The sequence below is a fragment of the Anoplophora glabripennis genome, unplaced genomic scaffold (assembly GCF_000390285.2).
Source record: "Anoplophora glabripennis isolate ALB-LARVAE unplaced genomic scaffold, Agla_2.0 scaffold280, whole genome shotgun sequence".
Lineage (NCBI taxonomy): Eukaryota > Metazoa > Arthropoda > Insecta > Coleoptera > Cerambycidae > Anoplophora > Anoplophora glabripennis.
In genome coordinates this window covers 16,951-37,912 of record NW_019416356.1, presented here as the reverse complement: position 1 = coordinate 37,912, position 20,962 = coordinate 16,951, and the positions used below count along the sequence as shown (strand labels likewise).

The 20,962-nt window shown below is 30.9% G+C and overlaps 3 protein-coding genes across 4 annotated transcripts in view; 2 read left to right on the top strand and 1 right to left on the bottom strand.

Moving 5' to 3' along the window:
• The window catches only part of LOC108910685 (matrix metalloproteinase-2-like), a 198,699-nt gene extending 196,499 nt beyond the window's left edge, over nt 1–2,200 (top strand). Inside the window, exon 10 of the mRNA XM_018715380.2 lies at nt 1,307–2,200. Coding sequence (XP_018570896.1) covers nt 1,307–1,560 — 254 coding nt within the window. The 3' untranslated portion in view covers nt 1,561–2,200. The remainder of the gene's footprint in view (nt 1–1,306) is intronic.
• A 3,057-nt stretch (nt 2,201–5,257) lies between these two features.
• On the bottom strand, nt 5,258–6,618 carry LOC108910680 (glucose-induced degradation protein 4 homolog). The gene is made up of 4 exons (XM_018715373.1): nt 6,404–6,618; nt 6,040–6,207; nt 5,732–5,964; nt 5,258–5,679 (listed from the first exon to the last, which is right to left on the bottom strand). The coding sequence occupies exons 1-4, from the start codon at nt 6,548–6,550 to the stop codon at nt 5,616–5,618; spliced, it is 612 nt and encodes a 203-aa protein (XP_018570889.1). The 5' UTR covers nt 6,551–6,618; the 3' UTR covers nt 5,258–5,615.
• Nucleotides 6,619–9,975: 3,357 nt separating this feature from the next.
• On the top strand, nt 9,976–18,784 carry LOC108910684 (prisilkin-39-like). 2 transcript variants are annotated; one of them, XM_018715379.1, is made up of 3 exons: nt 9,976–10,083; nt 18,093–18,403; nt 18,524–18,784. In XM_018715379.1, exons 1-3 carry the CDS (start codon nt 10,072–10,074, stop codon nt 18,630–18,632), a joined length of 432 nt encoding a protein of 143 aa, XP_018570895.1. In that variant the 5' UTR covers nt 9,976–10,071; the 3' UTR covers nt 18,633–18,784. The 2 variants fall into 2 exon arrangements, with proteins under 2 accessions (XP_018570895.1, XP_018570894.1); XM_018715378.1 differs by lacking the exon at nt 9,976–10,083 and adding an exon at nt 11,689–11,759.
• Nucleotides 18,785–20,962: the final 2,178 nt, after the last annotated feature.

Genomic DNA, 20,962 nt, shown 5'->3' with positions numbered 1-20,962 from the left:
TTGTTTTTTATAGATCAAGTAGTCCAATCAGTTGGAAGTTTTGCCTGTGAAGTTTTAGGGGAGTTTTGAAAATTGGTATGTTTATAGATTTTGACGTGCTCTTTCCGAATTTTTACTTTGCCACCTCCTTTTTTTCGGAAATAGCCGCCATATTGAAAAAATGGCACTCCAAAACAGTTTTTCGACGATATTTCCTTTCCGACTCACTTTACGGTGAAAGTAGTTATGTAATAAATTTAACTGGAGATCATTTCCTATAATTTATGTATCAACCTTTTTTCTGTGAAATGAATAGTTTTGACGTACGACCGTCGCAAAGTCTACTCCAACGCGTATTGGCCAACAAACTCATTTCCACACCACCATGAGGTAGAGTTACTGGCGGGTTTTTTTTTAATGATATCCCCAGTAGGCCTAATCCACATGTTATCACTGTTGACTAAATTTAGTGCATTCTCCTTCGCTTCGCTATCCCTGATGGACCAGGTTTTGCGAGTTCTTCGTCTACAGAACTGAGCAAAACCTCACGGATAGGAAGGTCTTCTAAGTTATCCGCGATAGGGTTCTCTTCTTCGACTTCATCACCTTATTTCTTCCTCGATTTGGAGTATACTTTGCGGGGCTCGTACGCCAAAACTATTCATTTCACAGAAAAAAGGTTGATACATAAATTATAGGAAATATTCTCTAGTTTAATTTATTATATAACTATTTTCGCCGTAAAGTGAGTCGGAAAGGAAATATCGTTGAAAAACTGTTTTGGAGCGTCATTTTTCCGGAAAAAAAAGAGGTGGCAAATTAAAAATTCGGAAAGAGCACATCAAAATCTATAAATATACCAATTTTCGAAACTCCCCAAAAACTTCACAGGCAACTCCTTTTTTGAGCACCAACTGATTGGACTAAAGGTCGTGACTATGAAGAAACTGATTTTCAATTGTTACCTACATTTGAGAGACAGCTACTGAGAATATAATACCGTTTTCAGAATTTAATTTTTCAGTCGGTTTTTGAAAAAAAGTTTGAGTAAATACCATAAGACTGATAGAATTAAAAATTTTATGCAGATTTCAAGAATGGAAAAATATAAAGGGTGGTCCATTAAAAAAAATAACTATTTGTTACTCGACATCACAAAAAATTTGTTAAGCAAATCACGACATCGAAATGCAGTTTTTCCATTTAGAAAATAGAACTTGAGGTATTTTAATTACTTTCTGTCTGTCTCCCTGGCAAATACGAGAAACCCAGCTCATGTAACACACTACCATTAAAGGAATTATTTTAACTCAAACTTCTCCCGCAGGTAAAACGTACTTCTTCAAGGGCAAGGGCTTCTGGAAGTTCAACGACGTCCACATGAGGGTGGAGCACATCGAGCAGAGGCTGTCCGCGCCCTTCTGGATGGGCTGCAGCAAAAACTACGAGGAGAACGATTTGGGCGAGAAGCTGCCCTACAGAGACATGTACAGGGCGCACAGCAGCGCCAGTACGAGCGGTAGTCTACACGCTTTGGCATTGGCGTTACTACTTCTTTTAAGCCTAAGGTTAAATTCTTAGTTTGGATTAAGTGGCAAGGGGGAGAGTTCGATTCGAAGGTGTTCCACTTACTCAAGTACGGCGTACTTTTGATAAGTGGGAAGACGAGACGGCTCAGGCAACTGTTCTGTGTAGAACAAGCAGAGAAATAGTCCTCAAAATTGGTTCGGGCATGTCATTTAATTAAAAACGTGTTATGGAATCGATGGGGCAACATTTATTACAGCCAACAAAAAAAAAACATTACTGAAGTGTGTCATATCACAAAGGATAATAAAACTGTATTTTTTAAATATTTTTGGAAAATTTTCAAAATTTGTCTGTTTTTGAACGGATTCTAATTTATCTGATTTTCTGGCTAGACTGTTGCTTCCGGTTAAATTAAAAAGTACTCTGTGCAATGTAATGTACAGGATGTCAAGCAAAATAATGTAACGAATTTTAAAAATTAAGTTCGTACGAGCTTCACAAGTTGACTATTCTCACTTTTTTCAAAAGCTTGACCAAAAATTCGAAAAGTTTGATCTATGAAAAAACCGTTACTAAATTTCGAATTCAGATTTAACATTTTATCCTCAAACTAAAAATATTGACTTAAAAACACAAAATTTTAAGTTCGTACTTGAAATTTAAACTCGAAATTTTGAGTTCAGAACGAAAATATTTAGTTTGAATTCGAAATTTTGAGTTTGTACTGAAAATATCAAATTTGACTGAAATTTTAAGCCTGAAACTCAAATTTTCAAGTTTGAAATACAAAATTTCAAACTTAAACTCGAAATTTTGTGTTTTCAATTTCTATATATCAAGTTCAATCTAGAAATTTTGAGTTTGAATTCAAAATTGAAACTCCAAAATCAAATATTCAAAATTTCAAGCTCAAGTTAGAAAAATTCTTATGGGCAATTTTTGCCCAAGTGCAGAAAACTCAAATTTCAAATTCAACCTTGAAATTGTGAGTTCAAATTTAAAATTATGACTTGAAACGTGAAATTTGAAACGGTCTAAATTTAAAAATTCTAAATTTGAAGCAAAACCCAAAATTTCAAATTTAATCTCGAAATCATCTGTTTTAAATTCTAAATTTCAAGTTTGAAACTCGATATTTTTAGTTCAAAGTTTTGAGCGGTCAGATTCAAAATAGAGATTTTATAAGTTGAACTGAAGATTTTGAATACACAATGTTTTAAAAAAAATTTACATACCAAATTCCCAATTCGAATTTGAAATTTTTTGCTCTCAATTTCAGAATTTCAATTTCTAGAAATTTTGAGTTTGAATTCAAAATTGAAACTCCAAAAATTAAATATACAAAGTTCCAAGCTCAAGTTAGAAAATTTCTTTTGATCAATTTTTGCAAAAAAGTGTAGAAAGCTGAAATTTCAAATTCAACCTTGAAATTCTGAATTCAAATTTAAAATTTTGACGAAACATGAAATTTGGAGTTTGAAACATGAAATTTGAATTTAATAATTCTAAATTTGAAGCAAAACCCAAAATTTCAAATTCAAACTCGGAATCATGTGTTTTAAATTCCAAATTTCAAATTTGAAACTTGAACTCAAAATTTTTAATACACAATTTTTTAAAAAAATATTTACTTCCAAATTACTAATTCAAATTTGAAATTTTGAGTTCAAATTAAGAATTTTGACTGAAATTTGAAATTTCGAGTTTGAATTTAAACTCGCATTTAAACTCACAGTTTTGACTTTGAACTTTCATATTTAAACTTGAAATTTTGAGTTCAAACTGAAAACGTCTGTTTTGAATTTTCAAATTTGGAACACAATATTATAAGTAAATTTATTCCCACATTTGAAGTGAAACTCTTAATTTTATGTTTTAAATTCAAAATTTCAATTTCAAACTAGAAATTTGAGTTCAAACTCAAAAGTTCAAGTTTAAATACGAAATTTCAAATTTAAATACAAATTAAAAAGTAATCTTTCTACGTTTTCATACATTTTTAATAAAAAAAAGTGTTGTTTCAAATGTGAACAAAGACTTGTGTGGAGGAGGGGGCGGTATATTATTCATGGATTTATCTAAAGACCCTAACCACATTTCAGTTCAGGAATGAGCGATACCTGGAAAATCTCATTGATTAGGGAGATAGTTAAGTGAATCCTACCATACTGACAGACACAAAAATAATAATGCAATATTTACTAAACAAGTTTCAACCAATTATTAACAATACGTTTCTTTCATAAGTACGAATATTTATTTATACCCACGACTGTGGCAAAATCGTTATTGCCAGCCCGCAAAGTTCGTTACAGTATTTTCTTGACACTGTATTGAAACTGATGATACTGCCTTTGACACTACTTTTCTTCACTGCCTCTTTGCACAGTATTATTTGTCTTCTGTGTGTACTAAAGAAATTCATATCTATTTATTTGCTTTCATCTAAACGCTTCAAAACAGCCCGAGTACCAGCGGTTCTCAAAATTTTTAAACGCATAAAACAATCGAACATACCAGAGATGCCTAAAATGTTGCGTTTTCAAAACAATCGATATTCGTTCATCCTACGAGGTCATAGAAAGTTTGGAGGATCCTGGGAAGTGTCGGTGTATAATTATTTGCTCTATGCTTACCTAACATTTCATTCGGATATTTTACATATCATTTATTTAATTAAAAGCAAAAAATTAAGACTGAAATTCAGAAATTAACACCACCCCGTTTGCCTGCGACGCGTAATCTATTCAAGAACTTTGTGATAAAAAAGTTAGGTTTTTCAATTTATTGTTTACTTTTATTTAATTTTTTTAATTATATCGATAATCTACTATTTCTAGCTTTTGTAATCGTGAATTTTATAATTATTGCTTAAATTACTGTGATATAAATAAATATGTTAGTGTTAATTTTTCCACTCCACCAGTGGAAACAAACGAAGCTTGCTTTGTCCTTTCAAAGGCTTAAAAAAAGTAACGCGGACTGCTTCAAAGGACAAAGAAATTTATAAAAAGTATCCGGTAATTTGCTTGTATGGAATTTTTTGCTTTTTCAAATACGTCCGGCGGTTTTGATCCTTTGAACAGTCCGTGATTGTTTCCGCTGTGGGGAGACCTTCTAACAACTCTTATTGAAGTACCATTTCTGTTTAAGTAAGATTTCTCTTGAAAAAGAAATCCACCAACTTTATGTAATAGTAAGAAGGGAACGTTTTAGTTCTGCATTTATTGAACCAGTAAAGAAATAAGAGATGTAAGTTATGGTTGTTTAATTTTATATGACTATTTTATTTTAATTTGTAAATTTCCCTAAGTGTATATAATAAATTGTATTTATAATTCGAATTGACATGTAATAAGAGTAAATAAATAAAATATAATTTTATCAGCAGTTTTATTTATTTAAGCAAAGATATACTTACAGGTAGGTAAAAATAAAAACCTCTATTCGAATCAATCGTAATAACATAAACAAATGTAAAAACAATTCAAAAAAATATATTTAATACATTTATACATAATATACACAAAAAAAAAATAGTGTGGCATGGTAAGTCTTTTTTTTTTCTAACTTAAAAATTTTAAAACCTTAAAATTACACGATTAAAATCAAATATCCCAGTCATACGGTCAGTGCACCTTTTGTCTAATACACCCAGTCGAAAGCACTAGGTCAACAATCGCAAAATTACATTTCAAATAAGAATAAAAAGTACCATTTACATAAAAAAAATTAACCTGGTATACACCCAACGCTGGAAAAATTAAAAGCATTTCCTATCTACGAAAACTCCCCTAATAATTTCGACCAGGCCAATATATACAATTAGTTATAATGAATAAGAGTTCTTTTGAGGGCAAAGTGTTTTTAGATGATGAAAGCAGTATACGTCTATTTTTACACATGTAATTAACGAGTCGCCACGGATATTAAAACGGTTCAAATAAAAACACCTTGCCGAAGCACGGTTAGTTCACATAATAGAAACGAAGGTTTGTAAAATAAAGTTGTTGATGTGTTAGTAACTATCGGCTATTGCAAAATAAGTGTATGTGTAATACTCCGAAAAGAAAAAAAAATTGTGAAATTTTTTTTACACTTTCATTTTACCTAAACTCGTAGATTTGTATACTGTTTTCAGGCACATGTGTCAAATTTAAAGATTGGAACCTAGAAGAGATATATTATTGTTTTCGATAAATTAAAGTTACGTTTGACTCACCATTCCGAACTCCTGTGATAATAGTAGCCTTCGATGGTAGCCTTGGATTTTTGGAAACAGATATAGTAGAAACCGGCAAAGGATGCGCCACTGATATCTTTAATTGTATGGTCAGGTACCAAAAAGTGCTCTTTCCACCTCATGAAAACATAATCCGTATCCGCAAGTGCTTTATAATCGAAAGTGTCCGAGTTGAACGTTTTGGCATATTGACTAAATAATGAGAATTTACTCTAAAAACAAAAATAGGTGGAGGTATGATAACACAAACTAAGCTTATCGTTTTAATTATACGTGCAAGAACTTACCCAGTGTTTCCTATCTACATCTTCATCGGCATCCCATTTTCTGGTAAGAAAGGGGTACTTTTGGCTAATAATTTCTCCGTCAAAGAAAGTGGTCAGTTTTGGATATTCATCAGTGAGCCCGTTGATTTGCAAGTATCCGCATAAATACGAATTTTCCTCATCGACATGCTACAAAGACAAAAAACTTTCTAAGTACAAATGTCAAGGTGTACCCAACATATGTTGTTATTTATAGTTTTCCCAAAATAAACGGAGAAAATTAATTACGCAATTCCAAAAGCAATATCTGCTAAGCCTAACGCACGTAGGTGTTTGAGTTTAAAGGGTATTAATACCTATATATCAAAAAGGAAAAAATTCTAACCTGCAAAACAACTTCGACTTCGTAACTATTGCCTTTGGACTTCTGGAACCCCTGGAATTTGGATCCGTTGTACAGCAACGACTTTGTCACACCCGGTTGTTTCGAATTTGCCGGTGGGGGAGGTGTGATATCCACCCTGACCGGCATTTTTTCGCAAATCTTTCCCGTTTTCCACCAAACGTCAAACACTTACTTCGCTAATCCAAAATGGCGACAATGGCGTTGCCCACGGTCATACCTCGAACTTTCTAAACAATGAAAAGTCACGTTGCGGGCATACAGCTAACCCCACAAGTTCTTGTTTTACGGGTTGCATAGAAATGAGACATAATTTTTAAGATTTAAATTTGAGCAAAAAATAATACAAAACTTAGCAAGCCTTAGCAATCTCTATATAGGCGTGATTTATACAGTCGAAAACAAGGCATGTTATTATCTTTGCTGTTGAAAATAATAGATAGGACCATAGGACGATCTAAAACAGTTATATACAGGGTGAGTCATTAATAATAATGGTACACAGCTTAATGGCAGATTGTTAACGTCAAAATATAGCGATTGAGCCAAACATGCCTTAATAAATTGTTGCTCCTTTTCGTTCTACAGGGTGTTAAAAATTTTTCGATTTTTTGCTATATTTTAAGCTCGTATGAACCGATTGTTTTGAAAATTTGTAGATTTACGTTTTTTGAAGTGGCAAATACAAATATGCCAACAGTGTTGGGGTCACGTCTAGGGGGCGCTAGTTGTACTGTCCTATCAATGTAAAAATATGTCTAACTTTTTGTATTTTACAATTTTGCGCAGTCTTTCGTATCATTTAAAAAAAAAGTGGCTTAGAAGATTTATTTTAAACAGTCGAGTCAATTTTCGAGATGCAGGTTGTTATTTGTAAAAAAAATGTCGCAAATAGGCAAATACATTGAAAGATGTTTGCCTTTACTTTTTACTCTGTTTCATTTATTCAAAGAACGAGTTATTTTTAAATTATTCTGTAACCTAAAATGAACACTACAACCTATGAATACACAATAGTATATTACGTAATAAGTGTTGTAAAAAGCATTTTACGCACGAATGGAAAAGTTGCACGACGCCGCGTAGCGGCGAGTGCGTAATTCTATGAGTGCGTAATTGTAATACACCACGTAATACGTACTATACTTTACCCACGACCACTACTTTAAATACTTAAAAACACACCGTCTGCGATCAATGCAAGATTCCTATTACGTCGTACGGTGAAAAATCGCACAGCTTGGTAAAAAAATCGTACAGTTTTCTTAGCAACCACCTAGCAACGGTCAATACAAACAGTATTATATTGACGTCGCTAGGCGGTTGCAAGGAAAACTGTGCGATTTTTTTACCGTACGTAATAGGAATCGTACATTGATCGCAGACGGTGTGTTTTTAAGTATTTACAGTAGTGGTCGTAGGTAAAAAATAATTACGAAACTATGTCAATCAAATTATTATATTTTTTTATAATTGCACTTAAAGTTAAACATTGCTAAACAATCTTATATTTTTTTGGTGTGAAATGAATAGTCTAGATATATTTTCGATTTATTCAACTGTATATCAAACTTATTTTAGACTAACAAATAATATTAACTTGAATAAACTTACATTTTAAATAAATTTTCTTTGAAATATGTATAATCTGCCAGCAAATGGTTTGATCGAATTTTCAAAATAGTCAACCGCGTCCAAATTCTGAGGCTCTTAGTGGATGGCTCAGTATTTCCATCATTGATTAACATATCAAACACCTCTCGAGGTATTTGTGCTAGTGCGTCATTTTTTAAAAATTAATGGCTACAAGGACATTTTCTAACAGTAGCTAGATATTTTTTTAGCGCGTAGTAATCATAGTTGATACGCAGACGCTGAAGATAAGTTACATGGCATAGAGCCATTTTGTGTTTAACAGTGCAAAAGGTCCAAAATTATACAGAGTGTTCCATCTAATAGGGATTCTTCTGTAATTCTGTAACTGTAAAATTTATAAAAGAATGGTTTTAATAAAAGTTGTATGGAATTATGTGGGACACGTAAAGAAAATATTTTTAGCTTTACGGGGTGTACCATTTCACGTAGGCGCTACATAACTTTGTTATTTTAAATAGAACACCCTGCATATTATTGCGTTTTTTTAATTCTTTGGTTAATATTAGGTAGAGTTCATTAAACGTACATGTTGTTTAAAACTCACCGTTTTGGAGATAATCAGTTGTTTTTTAACAAAATCACGATTTCAGCTCGCTAAATGAGATTAGATAGCGACTAAACCGTAAGAGTTAGAAACCTGCAGTTACTATTAGGGTTGCCAAGCGTCCTCCAACCAGGAGGACAGCCCTCCTTTGGGTCAAAATGTTCTCCGTCCTCCGCAGGTACATCGGAGGAGGCAATCTGTCCTCCTTTACACTAAAATGTTCTAAAATTCCAAAAATACGAGAAACATTAAGATTTTATTTATTGGCGCACAACCTGGCAACGTTGAATGATCACAACAGACAACAGCGATCTACCATTTTCAATTTGGCATAGTTACAAAACTAGTCAAAAATGGTCATTCATTTTTCAAAATATAACGGGGCTCGAAAATGTATTCATTCTGATTTATTTTGCTCTAAGCATTCCTGCCACTTCTGCGCTTCCTGGGCTAATTTTTTGTTTAATGATTAAGTGGCGGGATGAAAAAAATAAAGCCTTGTTGGATTTAATAAAATTAAAACTAATTGTCTCTGCTAATTCCGAAAACAGAGTTTTTTGATATTATTAAACCAGATGAAAAATTTTTGGATGCAGTCAAAAGCAAAAAAAAATATAAGTTTAAGGTAAAATATTATGTTTTTTATCGAGTTTATTTTTTGTTATTTTTCAGAAAAAGTCTAAGTTTATTTTTGTTATTTTATTATTTTGTTAATATACAGGGTTGGCCAGAAGTACGGAATAAAATTCATATCTTTTAAATGAGTTAATTTTTTTTAAAACGCCGAAACACGTTAAAAAAAATTAACTCATTCAAAAGATATGAATTTTATTCCGTACTTCTGGCCATCCCTGTATGTTTTGTAAAAAAATATTTGCTGTGTTTCCTGATTATTGACAAATTTATAGGTACCTATAGATCAATTATTAATATTATTATTACATGATCGTATATTCTTTTAAGCGCTAAAAAATTCCTAGTGTCCTCCTTCAGCTCTCTTCCGAGTTGGCAACCCTAGTTACTATGTAACTTGATATTTTGTTTATAATTTTAACCTTCACAGTAAAATAACTTTTTTTCACATATTTTACAATAATTCTAGTTCTTACTGCTGAAGGTAACAAATATATTATTTTTTTTATGGATAGGAGGCACTTTGTGGCCCTTGGGAATGTCAATTTGTTCATCGTTCATCCAATCATAAGCAAAAATTTCGCTTGTCTACCGTTTCCGGATGGTCAGCTATGAATCCCAGATGACCCATCAGTTAAATCGATACTATATAACTAAATGAGCCCGAATTCTAGGCAACAGGTGGGAGACAATGGCAAGGTTGATCTCTATTTCGCGGTGCATATAAAACGGCTATTGTGATCCAGGGGAACTATTCCAAACAATTTTTGTTCGTTTTCAATCAGTGATTAGGTGCTCTGATATTCTACCTAACAAAATGAAGATCACTGTAAGTACTTGTACCTTCCCAGATAAAATTTCGAAATGTTAACTTTGTTTTCACTAAGTTTTCGGTTCATGTTATCCAAAATTTTAATTTAATTTTTTTTATGTATTGCAGTTTTGTATACAGTTTTTTTAATTTGAAATCTTATAACACCAAGTTAAGTGATGAGAAGCTTGTTGTGTGTTTCCCCTAAAATTTTGATGATAATTTTAATTTAAGCAATTTTTTACAAATTTTGAATTCATAAAAAAAATTACTTAAATAAAACTTTTGTGGTATTATCTTCGTATCAAAGTTTTTTTTCAAAATCTTTTAAGACTAAGGCCTTTATTTCTATTTGAATATTGTACCCTATATACGGGATTTTAGTAGATTACTTTAATTTAAATTATCAGTTATAAAATATTTATACAATGAAATTAAATATAAAAAAACAAATGATATGAAGTAAATGTAATTTTTTAAATATTTTCACCTAATAAATGATTAATATTTTTATAATTTTTTTACAATTTATCCCAATTCAATATGAAGAATTACAGTTTTGTGATATAAGGTAATTTTGATACTCAGTTATAAACAAAAAGGAACTAAAATGTATAAAAATATTGAAAACTTATCACAAATACGTATCTTCAGACAATATCACGCGTGTGTAGTAAATGTATTTTTTTTCAAATATTTCCAGTCAATAAACGATTAATATTTTATGTGATAGTAAACTTACACTATTTAAAAGCTCATAAACAAAACCCAATAATATACAGTTTTGGTTTGATTCATATTAATTCTTACAAGCAACCTTGTGGTTTGTGGTCAGTTGACTGTATTCTAAGCTCCATAAAAGTAACATGCGATGCGATAAATATAAAATATTCAAATTCAAAGGACAATTTTATTTGTCAGTTAGAAATACAGAGTGGATGTTTTTTAAGGCCGTACTTTTTGGTACACAGAAACGTGTTTGGTACTCCTTTATTTTTTTTTTGGAACGCACAATTCGAATGAAGCATGTACTTTCAGAACATTCGTTATAATCTAGTTGGTAACCTATGGCTTTTTATCATAAAATTGTCTGACAATTGTCTTTTTTTTAATTAAAATCCTGACTTTCTTAATTGGTCACACTGTATATCTATTTCTATGGTAATGATTATGGTATAAATAACAACAAAAAGTAGGAAAATTCTATTCCCCTCTCGCGTTCTCTTATTGTATTCAAGCAATTTTTCAAAATTAATTTTTAAACTTGCTTTTTGAATATCCGTTAAAGACATTTTCTTTTTTTGTTTGCCGGAGCAACTTCAAGTAGCCACCCTGTATACGCAAATGTTGAGAGCTTGTTTGTAAATATCTTATAAGTGTGCATAATAAAATTTATCCTAAAGATTGATAAAATGCGTTCTACATTTGCCAGAAAATATTTTTATGACTTTTGCGCAACCTTCACAGTAAATATGTTTCTTGCGATTTTAAACAAAATGGAAAAGAACTGAGAGGCGGTATAAACAATTTTCCAATTATCGTTTTACCAATAAGAATATTACTTGAGGCACGATAATGATATAAAGATGACCATAACGAAATCTGGTTAGTTAAAAACGAAGTGTTGTGGTATCAAGTCAATCTCGTGTTTGTTCAGAAAAAAAACCATGGCGGTTTCTTTGATAAAAGTTCAGGTAGTGTTTAAAATATGCAAGGAAAAAAATATAGTTTATACATAATGGTCATTTTAAGGTTAAACATTTCGGATCATTTAATAATAATCTATAAGAAATACAGAGTTGATATTGACATGGAAAAAAATTGCACATTTTCTTGTCATTAAAGATTAAGTTGAAATCCTGAAAAAAATTGAGAATTTGACTATTCTTATTTCTTAGTAACAGTTACTTTTTTATTAATAGCACTAAATTGTTGACCTGTGGAAAGTTAAAAAAGTTTCAAAACCATTTGCCTATAATTTGTCATGTTCAGGGCCAATTTTTGTTTTTTATTAAGGCCATGTTATTTAAACAAAATTATGAGTTCAGCGATGTCCATAATTCGTTTTATTCAATCACAATTGCCATGATCAACAAAAGAAAACCTTTACTTTCAACAGATAAAGTTTCAAAGTGATCACCGTGTGTATACATTAAATTTTTGCTGTTATAGTAAAAGAAATTATTTAAGTCGACTTGAAGAATGTAAAATAAAATCTCAGTAGTTTTTAATAAATAAGGATTTACTTTAATTATGGTGTCAGGGTCTAAAACACTTTATATCTATTTTTTACAAATACATTACTCACAGTAAGCATGAATCATAACATTTTACTCTAATTTTCTGCGATAATTACAGTACGCATGGAATATTTCAGGTAAACATATAATCATGCCATTACAATTTAAATAGTGTTTGTGAAAGACGCGCCTAGAGTATGGCAAGAATTGTTGAATACATTGTTTTCCGACTTACAAAATTTCCTTTCCGCAAAGAAGACATAGCTTTGTTAGTACATTGGTTTGTTATTTAAAAAACGTTTGTATTTTAAGGCAAATACCAAAAAAAATGTACACGGATGTCATTACTTCCTACATGTACAATATTTGTGTAACTTTCATATTCAAGATACTAAAGTTTTCATCTAGGTACAACCTTTGTCTAAATTCTATAAAAAAAATAAATTGACTACGTTTAACTTGTTTTGCCGATCCCTGAGGTTTTCCGATTGAAATTAGAAATGCTTTGGTTTTCTGACAGAAAATAAAACATTACAGGTACATACCTACTTTTTTCAAGAATACTGTTTGATCATTCAAATTATAGCCACGTGTTGCCAAAAATTTGCCTTAGCTGAATTCCTCTTTACATCAAATGAAGCGTTCAAGTAATTCAGAGTGATTGAACTTATTGTTAGTTCAATGAACACGCTTTGAGCAACCACAACAAAAACGTCCGGATAAGACATTTCTTGATTGCAAAAAGTCTGCTCTTGGCGTGAATCATATCCAAGTCGACAGAGGTTCATTACCACCAGATTGCCGTTGGAGATGTAACACTGTGATAAACAAACGATAAATTGCAAATATTTCAAACATTGAGAAATCATCCATCCCATTTAATTTGTATCAACTTATAGACTGAAGACTGAGGGAAAATAGAAATTTTGAAGAACGCATAATTGATATATAAATATATACAGGCTTATTGGTTATAAATGTCAGTCAGTTTAGGCAAAAATATTTTTTAAGAACAGCTGTTCTTAAAAAAATTGTTATATTTTTAATTCAACACACTATATTATTTCATATTTGCATGGAAAGCTTTCTTGGGACTTATATACCTCTAATAAATAATAAGCAAGATATTACTATTACAATATGCAGCAGGTCCTACAAACTATATACAGGGTGATCTATAATTATTTTTTTAATCGGGATTTATTTTTACTTCTTTACAGTCGAGATATTTGAATGGTCAAAAATGTGTCATTTCTAAAATTTTCCATAGAATCAGAATATGCAGTCAGAAGAACAGTTGAATTTCAATAACAAAAGCCAAAAAAAAAAACGAATTTTCGAGTACATTTTGCAAAAGGGAATGCATTAATGCAGTATTCCAGCAACATTCATTTGTTCAATTTGGGGTTTGACTGGAAATTTATTTGATATAAATAAGTCAGTAATAAGTTTTGTAAATTTGTACACAAAATCGTACCAACTAAAAAAACGCACTTTAAAAATGTAGGTATGTTTAAAAAATTGAACAAGTTTCCAGGTAACAGTTTTTAGCATAGGTACTTTTCATTTTGCAAAATATTTGCTTTGTAACATATCAAAAGTATGACATATTGCGGGTTTCGCATTTAAAAAACTATCTGGAATAGCCAAAGTATACGAGGTTAAGATAAGTACAAGTGACACTAATTTCCTATCAAATAGAGAGTTAAAAACAACTGAATGGCTGCCATGGAAATGTTCAAGGGCGTAGCCAAGAAAACCTTAAAAAAATTGACATTAAAAAATAATTGAAAAAAATAGACGCGTCAGATATGATTCATTTAAAAAAAAACTGCCAACGATGAGAGATAAACAGTAAAAAATATTTTTGTATAATTTCAAATAAATAAAATATTTTCTATGAAAAATAATTTAATACAAAGTAATTTATATTTACGTCAGGAGATGTGACAAAAAAAGCACATGCCTAAAATTATCATGTTTACCAACTTTAATAAATTAAAATTAGATACTTATCTTAAATTAAATTTATTAATTTTTTGTTGATCAGTTATTATTTTTTATTTTTTAAATGTAATCGTCAGTTGGAGGTTTTTAAATAATTAATTTTTACCAGAGGAAGATTTTTTTTTATATTTTTTGCTTCATTAAATGAACCAGTGGGGGAAAGCGCCCCAATCTGCCCCACACCGTAACTACGCCCTTGGAAATGCTTCTAATATGTTCCTGTATCATTTTCTGCAAAATCTGTTACTTTTTTTTCTTAAAAAAAATCGATGATTTGGCTATATCTTTTTTAAATCGATGTTTAATTGTTTTTCTGATTGCATATTCTAATTCACAAGATATTTTATCATCATGTATGTATTATTCTACATATTATCTTGATGCGACATAAATCGCTAAAGTGAAAGAAAATAAAAAATCAGTATTAGTTTAAGTTATCATAGCAGTTAAAAATTTTAATTTCAACTGTCCTGATATACATCCAAGGTCTCGTCGTAGTCACAGCAATTTTTCTTCCATCGATCACTTTTTAAAGCACGGACGTGACCTGAATAGGTTTGTTTGGACCGCCCAACATTAAAAAAATTAAAATTCTCCCCCGACGTGTCTAGATTGCGGCACAATATTTTCAGATAGGTATATTTCCAAGGTTTCAATTATTCATAAAGCAATGTCTAATCAATACGTTTTAAAAGCTGATGCGAAATCAGTTCATTTGTGTCGCCCTGTATCAAGAATTAGAATTCCTGGCGGCAGCGCCCAATCATCTTCCACGATATTTTTTAAAACTGCTATGAATTTATAATGCCATATTACGGATCGATCACTAGCAAAACAATCGATCATCAAATTTCGATTTGCATGTCCCCTTGTATACGATTTGCGTATGTGCTTCGTGATGGTAAACAAAGACAAAGCAAACAAATATGAGAAATAAGGACCCTTGTGACCTTCTTGCCACGCATGACGAGGTGGACTAATAGCAGGATTATTTAAAATATGGCGAATTCGTTCGCATTTATGATTTTGTTTATGCGTGAGCGATGAAAGAGAATGGTAGTCCAGGACATTCTCATACCGAATGAGAAGAGATACATTTTCAAGGATTGAGAAACTCTTGTTTGTTTATATTACGCGGTAATTGTTATTCTCTTTGCGACACTGTCGTCTGGTTTTCCAGAATAGCTTGGCTATGAATAAGTTGTAAAATACGAGGATATATCATGACTCATATTCACATAGGTACATGTTTGTGGTTTGGTCGTAAAGAAGGATAAATAATAATATTGTATACATCTTCGTAATGCTAAGAATTCAAAATGACGCTTTTCCTGTTTTCATCCTTATAGTTTACACGAATTAAAAAAAACCTAAAAACCGAGATCTACGCCATATATATCTTATCAAAGGCGTCGCCAAGGGGAGGCAGGGGAAGTCAGCTCCCCCCCCCCTACAAACTTGAAAAAAGTATACAAATTTTCTTAAACCAAGAAAATATTGGAAATTTTTATTAAAATCTTTTATTTAGTTAAACTATAATTTTGAAAATTTAAAATCTACAAAACTATCTTAAAAGAAACAGTGGTAGTAAATTAGTATAAATACTTATTTGTTTGAGAAAAAAATTTTCAAAATATTAAATTTTATGTTAAGAAATATCTAATATGCTTTCATATTTTAAAAATTTTGTTCTTGAATTTTAAATAAAAAAGAAAAAAATATATCTATCGCAATCAGAATAAAAGTCTAACAGTACAACTAACTATACAGGGTGTTTCTTAAGTATAGATCAAAATTAATTATTTTGTTAATATTTTAAATAATGTATTAAAATATCGTAAAAATGCACTTGATCAATAAATCAATGTTGTTGTTAATCGGTTTGGAATACAACAAAGTGTAAAGAAACAAAAACTGAAGATAATACAGTGGCGCATATGATGTCCTACTTTATTTGTAATATTATACAGGGTGATACATTTTGCTTTTGGCAAATAATGATCGATGATACCCACACCTCCGCCACTGGTACGTTTCTAAAACTGGTAATTTTTTGTTTCATACCTATTGTCGTACTAAATGTGCACAACGAATTTGGTTGAATTATCTCAAGCGGTTTAGAAATTAAAAATTAAAAACTGATTTTTTTTTAATTTTTGACACGCTATAAAACCCCACATTTATATAACAAAAAACCCTTATTTTGGACACAGACTACGTCTCTGTATTTTTGACTACTTAAGAAACGCCCTGTATGTGTAACGAGCCAATTTTGAAGACATATGTATTTTGTAGGGGAAGCAAAACGTTTTTAATTTTGTAGGTTCACTCATAGATTTAAGAAATTTATATATTTCTTAGTTATTTATAATTTTTTTTATAAATCCCCCCCCCCATTGGCGACGCCCTTGCATTATTATTAGGCATAGAATTGGAAATTAAAAAATTTGGCTTGTATCTCCAAAATGCAATATTCAATAGTTTTTTTTAAGTATAGTTTCGATATCACAAGAAAATTTTCTATAACTGAATGTTATTTATCAATAATATTAGACACTTTAAAACTTTTGAGCGAAGTTGCAAGTCAAATTAGAAATAACTTTCAATTAAGAAAAAATGTATTTAAGAAAAAGAGTTCAGATATATTTACAATCTCATTTTTTTATTTATTCGTACTAGAACAACGTTATAGCTGTTTTACATTGACAATTTATTGATGAATAAATTGACGAAGTTCTTCATGGATTAATTCACGAATTGATTGGTAAACAGTGTGGTTTTACAATGCTACAGACTTTATCAAGTTTTTTGACGCATGAATCAGTTCTACCAACGAGTCAAAGAAGCAAATAAATTTCAAAAATGTCACCTTTCCACTCATAATTGTAGTGATACAACAGCGGTACCGTTTTGACACATACTATATAAATATTAGTGTTTGTAAGTAACAAATCAGGAAAACAATACAAAACTAGTACGACGCTACACAATTATTTACATATTCCAATAACATAACCTCATTACTGATCTGAGGGTAGAAATCTGTTGGGTTGGTACTTCCGAACTTCACGAAGAAATTGACGAAAATTAGAACATGCTCTAATTCGTCAAGAATTTGATGAATAAATTCAAGAAGTTATTTGACAGCAGATTTGGTGCATTACACTTGTCCAATTTCTTGATGAAGCGGCTTCATGAATTAATTGATCAATAAATTGTCAATGTAAAACAGCTATTAGACTATATTTATATATTTTTTACGTAATTTTGTTCTTTGTGTTAACCTATTAACAATTTTTTTAATACTGTAAAAGCCAACATTATTATGAAATTTACTTTAATATCTACAACAATGTAAAAATTTATTCAGCAATTTTTTTTTTCAAAAATGTAAAATTTGGAATCCAAAAATACTAGTATTTATGGTTTTCTGAGTACTTAGTAAACGCAAGTATTATTGTAACAGATTTTATAAAGTTGGCATCACGCGTTTTTGATTTATTTAAAAATATAAATTTTTTTAGTTTCAAGGCATATATCTCAAAAACGGCGCATATTTGGATCAATTATTAAATGAACATTTTTTTCTCATTTTTACCTTATTAATATTTTCTTAAAACTTGTGCCCTTCCTCGCGGAAAACCCTGTATACTCTTGAGCAAAATTAATACGCCCGTTTCAAATACTTACAATCAAACGTCAATTTTATACAAATTAAAATTTAATTATTAATTATGTTCATGTGGTAGAACGGTATATAACACAAAATCACTGTTCCAGATTCTCTGCTTGTGTGCAATTCTAGCCGCAGCTCAAGCCGGCGGCTACGGCCTGCTCAACAGCGGCCTCAGCTACGGCTCCTTGGACAACGGCTACGACACCACCTACTACAACAGTTACGGAGGCAGCGCGTACAGGCCGGGATATAGCGGCTACTCGGGGTACTCCGGTTACAGGAGACCTGGCTACAACTCCTACAAACCTGGAGGCTACTACGGCAACTCCTACTACAACTCCGGGTATGGAGGCTCGGGAGGCTCTTATCCTTACGGAGGATCCTACAGCACTTACAGGCCTTACGGATACGACAGGTATCGGTCCATCATCCTTCTTAGTTTATTCATTTAATACACAGTGGTGTTAATTCTTTTCTTCCCATTTTACAATAAAAATATTGTTTGTGTAATCTTTAATTGTTATTTGCTTTCTAGTTATGATGGATACAGTGGATATGGCAAGTACGGAAGCGGTTCCAGCTTCTTGGGCGGCAACTACAGGCCCTACAGCGGTTATCAGCACAGCAGCTATTACAGGAAGTAGAACCAGTAGTGTGATATCTTTAACCTCGTTTTTAATTACTTGGTATATTATCGTGTTAACAAAGTTGAACTCATATTTATGTATGTATTGTATTTTCCATTGTGTATTATTGTAAATATGTGTAATAATAGTAATAAAAATTATGTGTTTTACGTGGTATGTTTTAATAATGTGACTCATTCAGCGTCCTCAAAGCATTTATATGACATAATTTAGATAATAACAATCATCATTGCATAAATATTTTCATAATAAAATTAAGACTTTTCGAAATGAACAATTTGGGGAAGTATAGTATACCCCGCATTAAAATTAATTGGCCTTAATTGATTTCTCACCAACGAAACAGAACTGATTGATTTTCGTCTTTGTTAGTTGTTCTTTCTCCTCTAATGTTTCCTTAATTTTTTTTCTGTTATGTCTACTTTTTCAAAATTTGTATCTCAATTATTAACAGACATAACAACGCGAGTAAAAAACAGTAATTTGTTTAGTTTGACATAAATATATTACAGAGAAAAAAGCTAGAGGTTGGTTTATATTAGAACGAAATTCCCAATTTTGATGCGAAAAAAAATGGTTGACACAAATTCCTAAAAAAATCATAATTTCAACTTTTTTGCGAATTTCGTTGATGTGTGACAGAACTCAAAACTGAGAGATAAAATTAGTGAACATAAATAAATAATTATTCCAAAAAATACCCTGGGGGAAATATAACTTAAGCATAAGCAAAAACTGATTAACCGTAACAAAATATCTGTTTTAAATACGCTCCAGAGAAAGGTTATAATAAAAGGCAGTTTGCTAAAGGAGCTTATTAGGAGTTAGAAACATTTTTTGCTAACCCTTTAGGTATTTATTGTTGCAATTTAATCATATTACGGTAGTTATAGTACAATTTTTACCCCAGCAAAAGTTTTTATTCCGTTTTTAGGCCTCCATCCTAGGATAACGAGTTTTATGATAATACTAACAAATATATTTTGTTTACCACAAATAAATCGCTTTTTAAACACCAACAAATGATCTTTTTGACATAACCACTTGGCTAGATTCAATTATTAACTTTGTCTTTAAACAAGATGTCTATAATTGAACAGTCTCACCATCCTCCTCTTTTTATTTTTAACTTTTTAAATACACAGGGTGAGCCATTAGTGTGGGAAAGTAAAATAGCTCCCTTGTTACTCGTAACACGGAAAAAAAGTTCATATAAAAGTATAAAATCAAGAAACTTAAAGTACAAAATTAATTTGAAACATACAGGGCGATGTTTAAAAACGGGACACGCCAAATATAACATTTTTTAAATGGAACACCCTGTATATTTTTAAACATATGGATTTCCGAGAAAATTCTGTATATGGCAATATAAACAGTTTATCATTTTAGTGCCATGTTGCCAAGTTATGTGGAAAATTCCTCAAATTTTGGAAAAAACATTACCTCGAAGAAGTTGTATTAACTTTCAGCTACTAACACGTGGAACAAAATAATTAGACAGTGTTATGGGTAAATGTTAAGCAAAGACTCCTATTTTAGCTAATATCGATATTTTATACAGGGAATATTTTATAATACGATCATTTTTAGCAAGTTTAAACTTGATTTTCTAAATTTTTTCTAATGGAACAACCTGTATTTTAATGTTCTATTTTATTCACATATCGGTCCACTTCAACTTTTATTAAGCATGTCCTATATATAAAATTGTTAGTTTTTAAAATATAGCAACATTTCTGAAAAAACTAAATTTTCTATTATTTTATAAAATACCAACTAACAAATATATTAACTAATAAAATTAACTCAAAATGGAATGATAAATTATGAACTGACAAGTTGACACAATGTGATAGTTTTCTCCAAAGCCATTTCGTGCGACCGAAAATAATAAAAATTAGGTTTTTCCAAAAATATTGCTATATCTTAAAAACTAACAACTTTTAACTGTAGAACATACTTAATAAAAGTTGAAGCGGACTGATATGTGAATAAAATAGAACAATAAAAACAATGTTCCATTTGAAAAATTTTAGAAAATCAAGTTTGAACTTTCTTAAAATGATCGTATTATAAAAAATGCCCTGTATAAAATATCGATATTAGCTAAAATATGAGTCATTGCCTAACACTTGCCTATAACTCTGTCCTGTCAAATATTTTTGCTCCAAGTGTCAGTAGTTGAAAGTTAATACAACTTCTTCGAGGTCATGTTTTTTCCAAAATTCGAAGAATTTTCTACATAACTTGGCAACCCCGCACTAAAATATTAAATTGTTTATATTGCCATATATAGAATTTTCTCAGAAATACATATGTTTAAA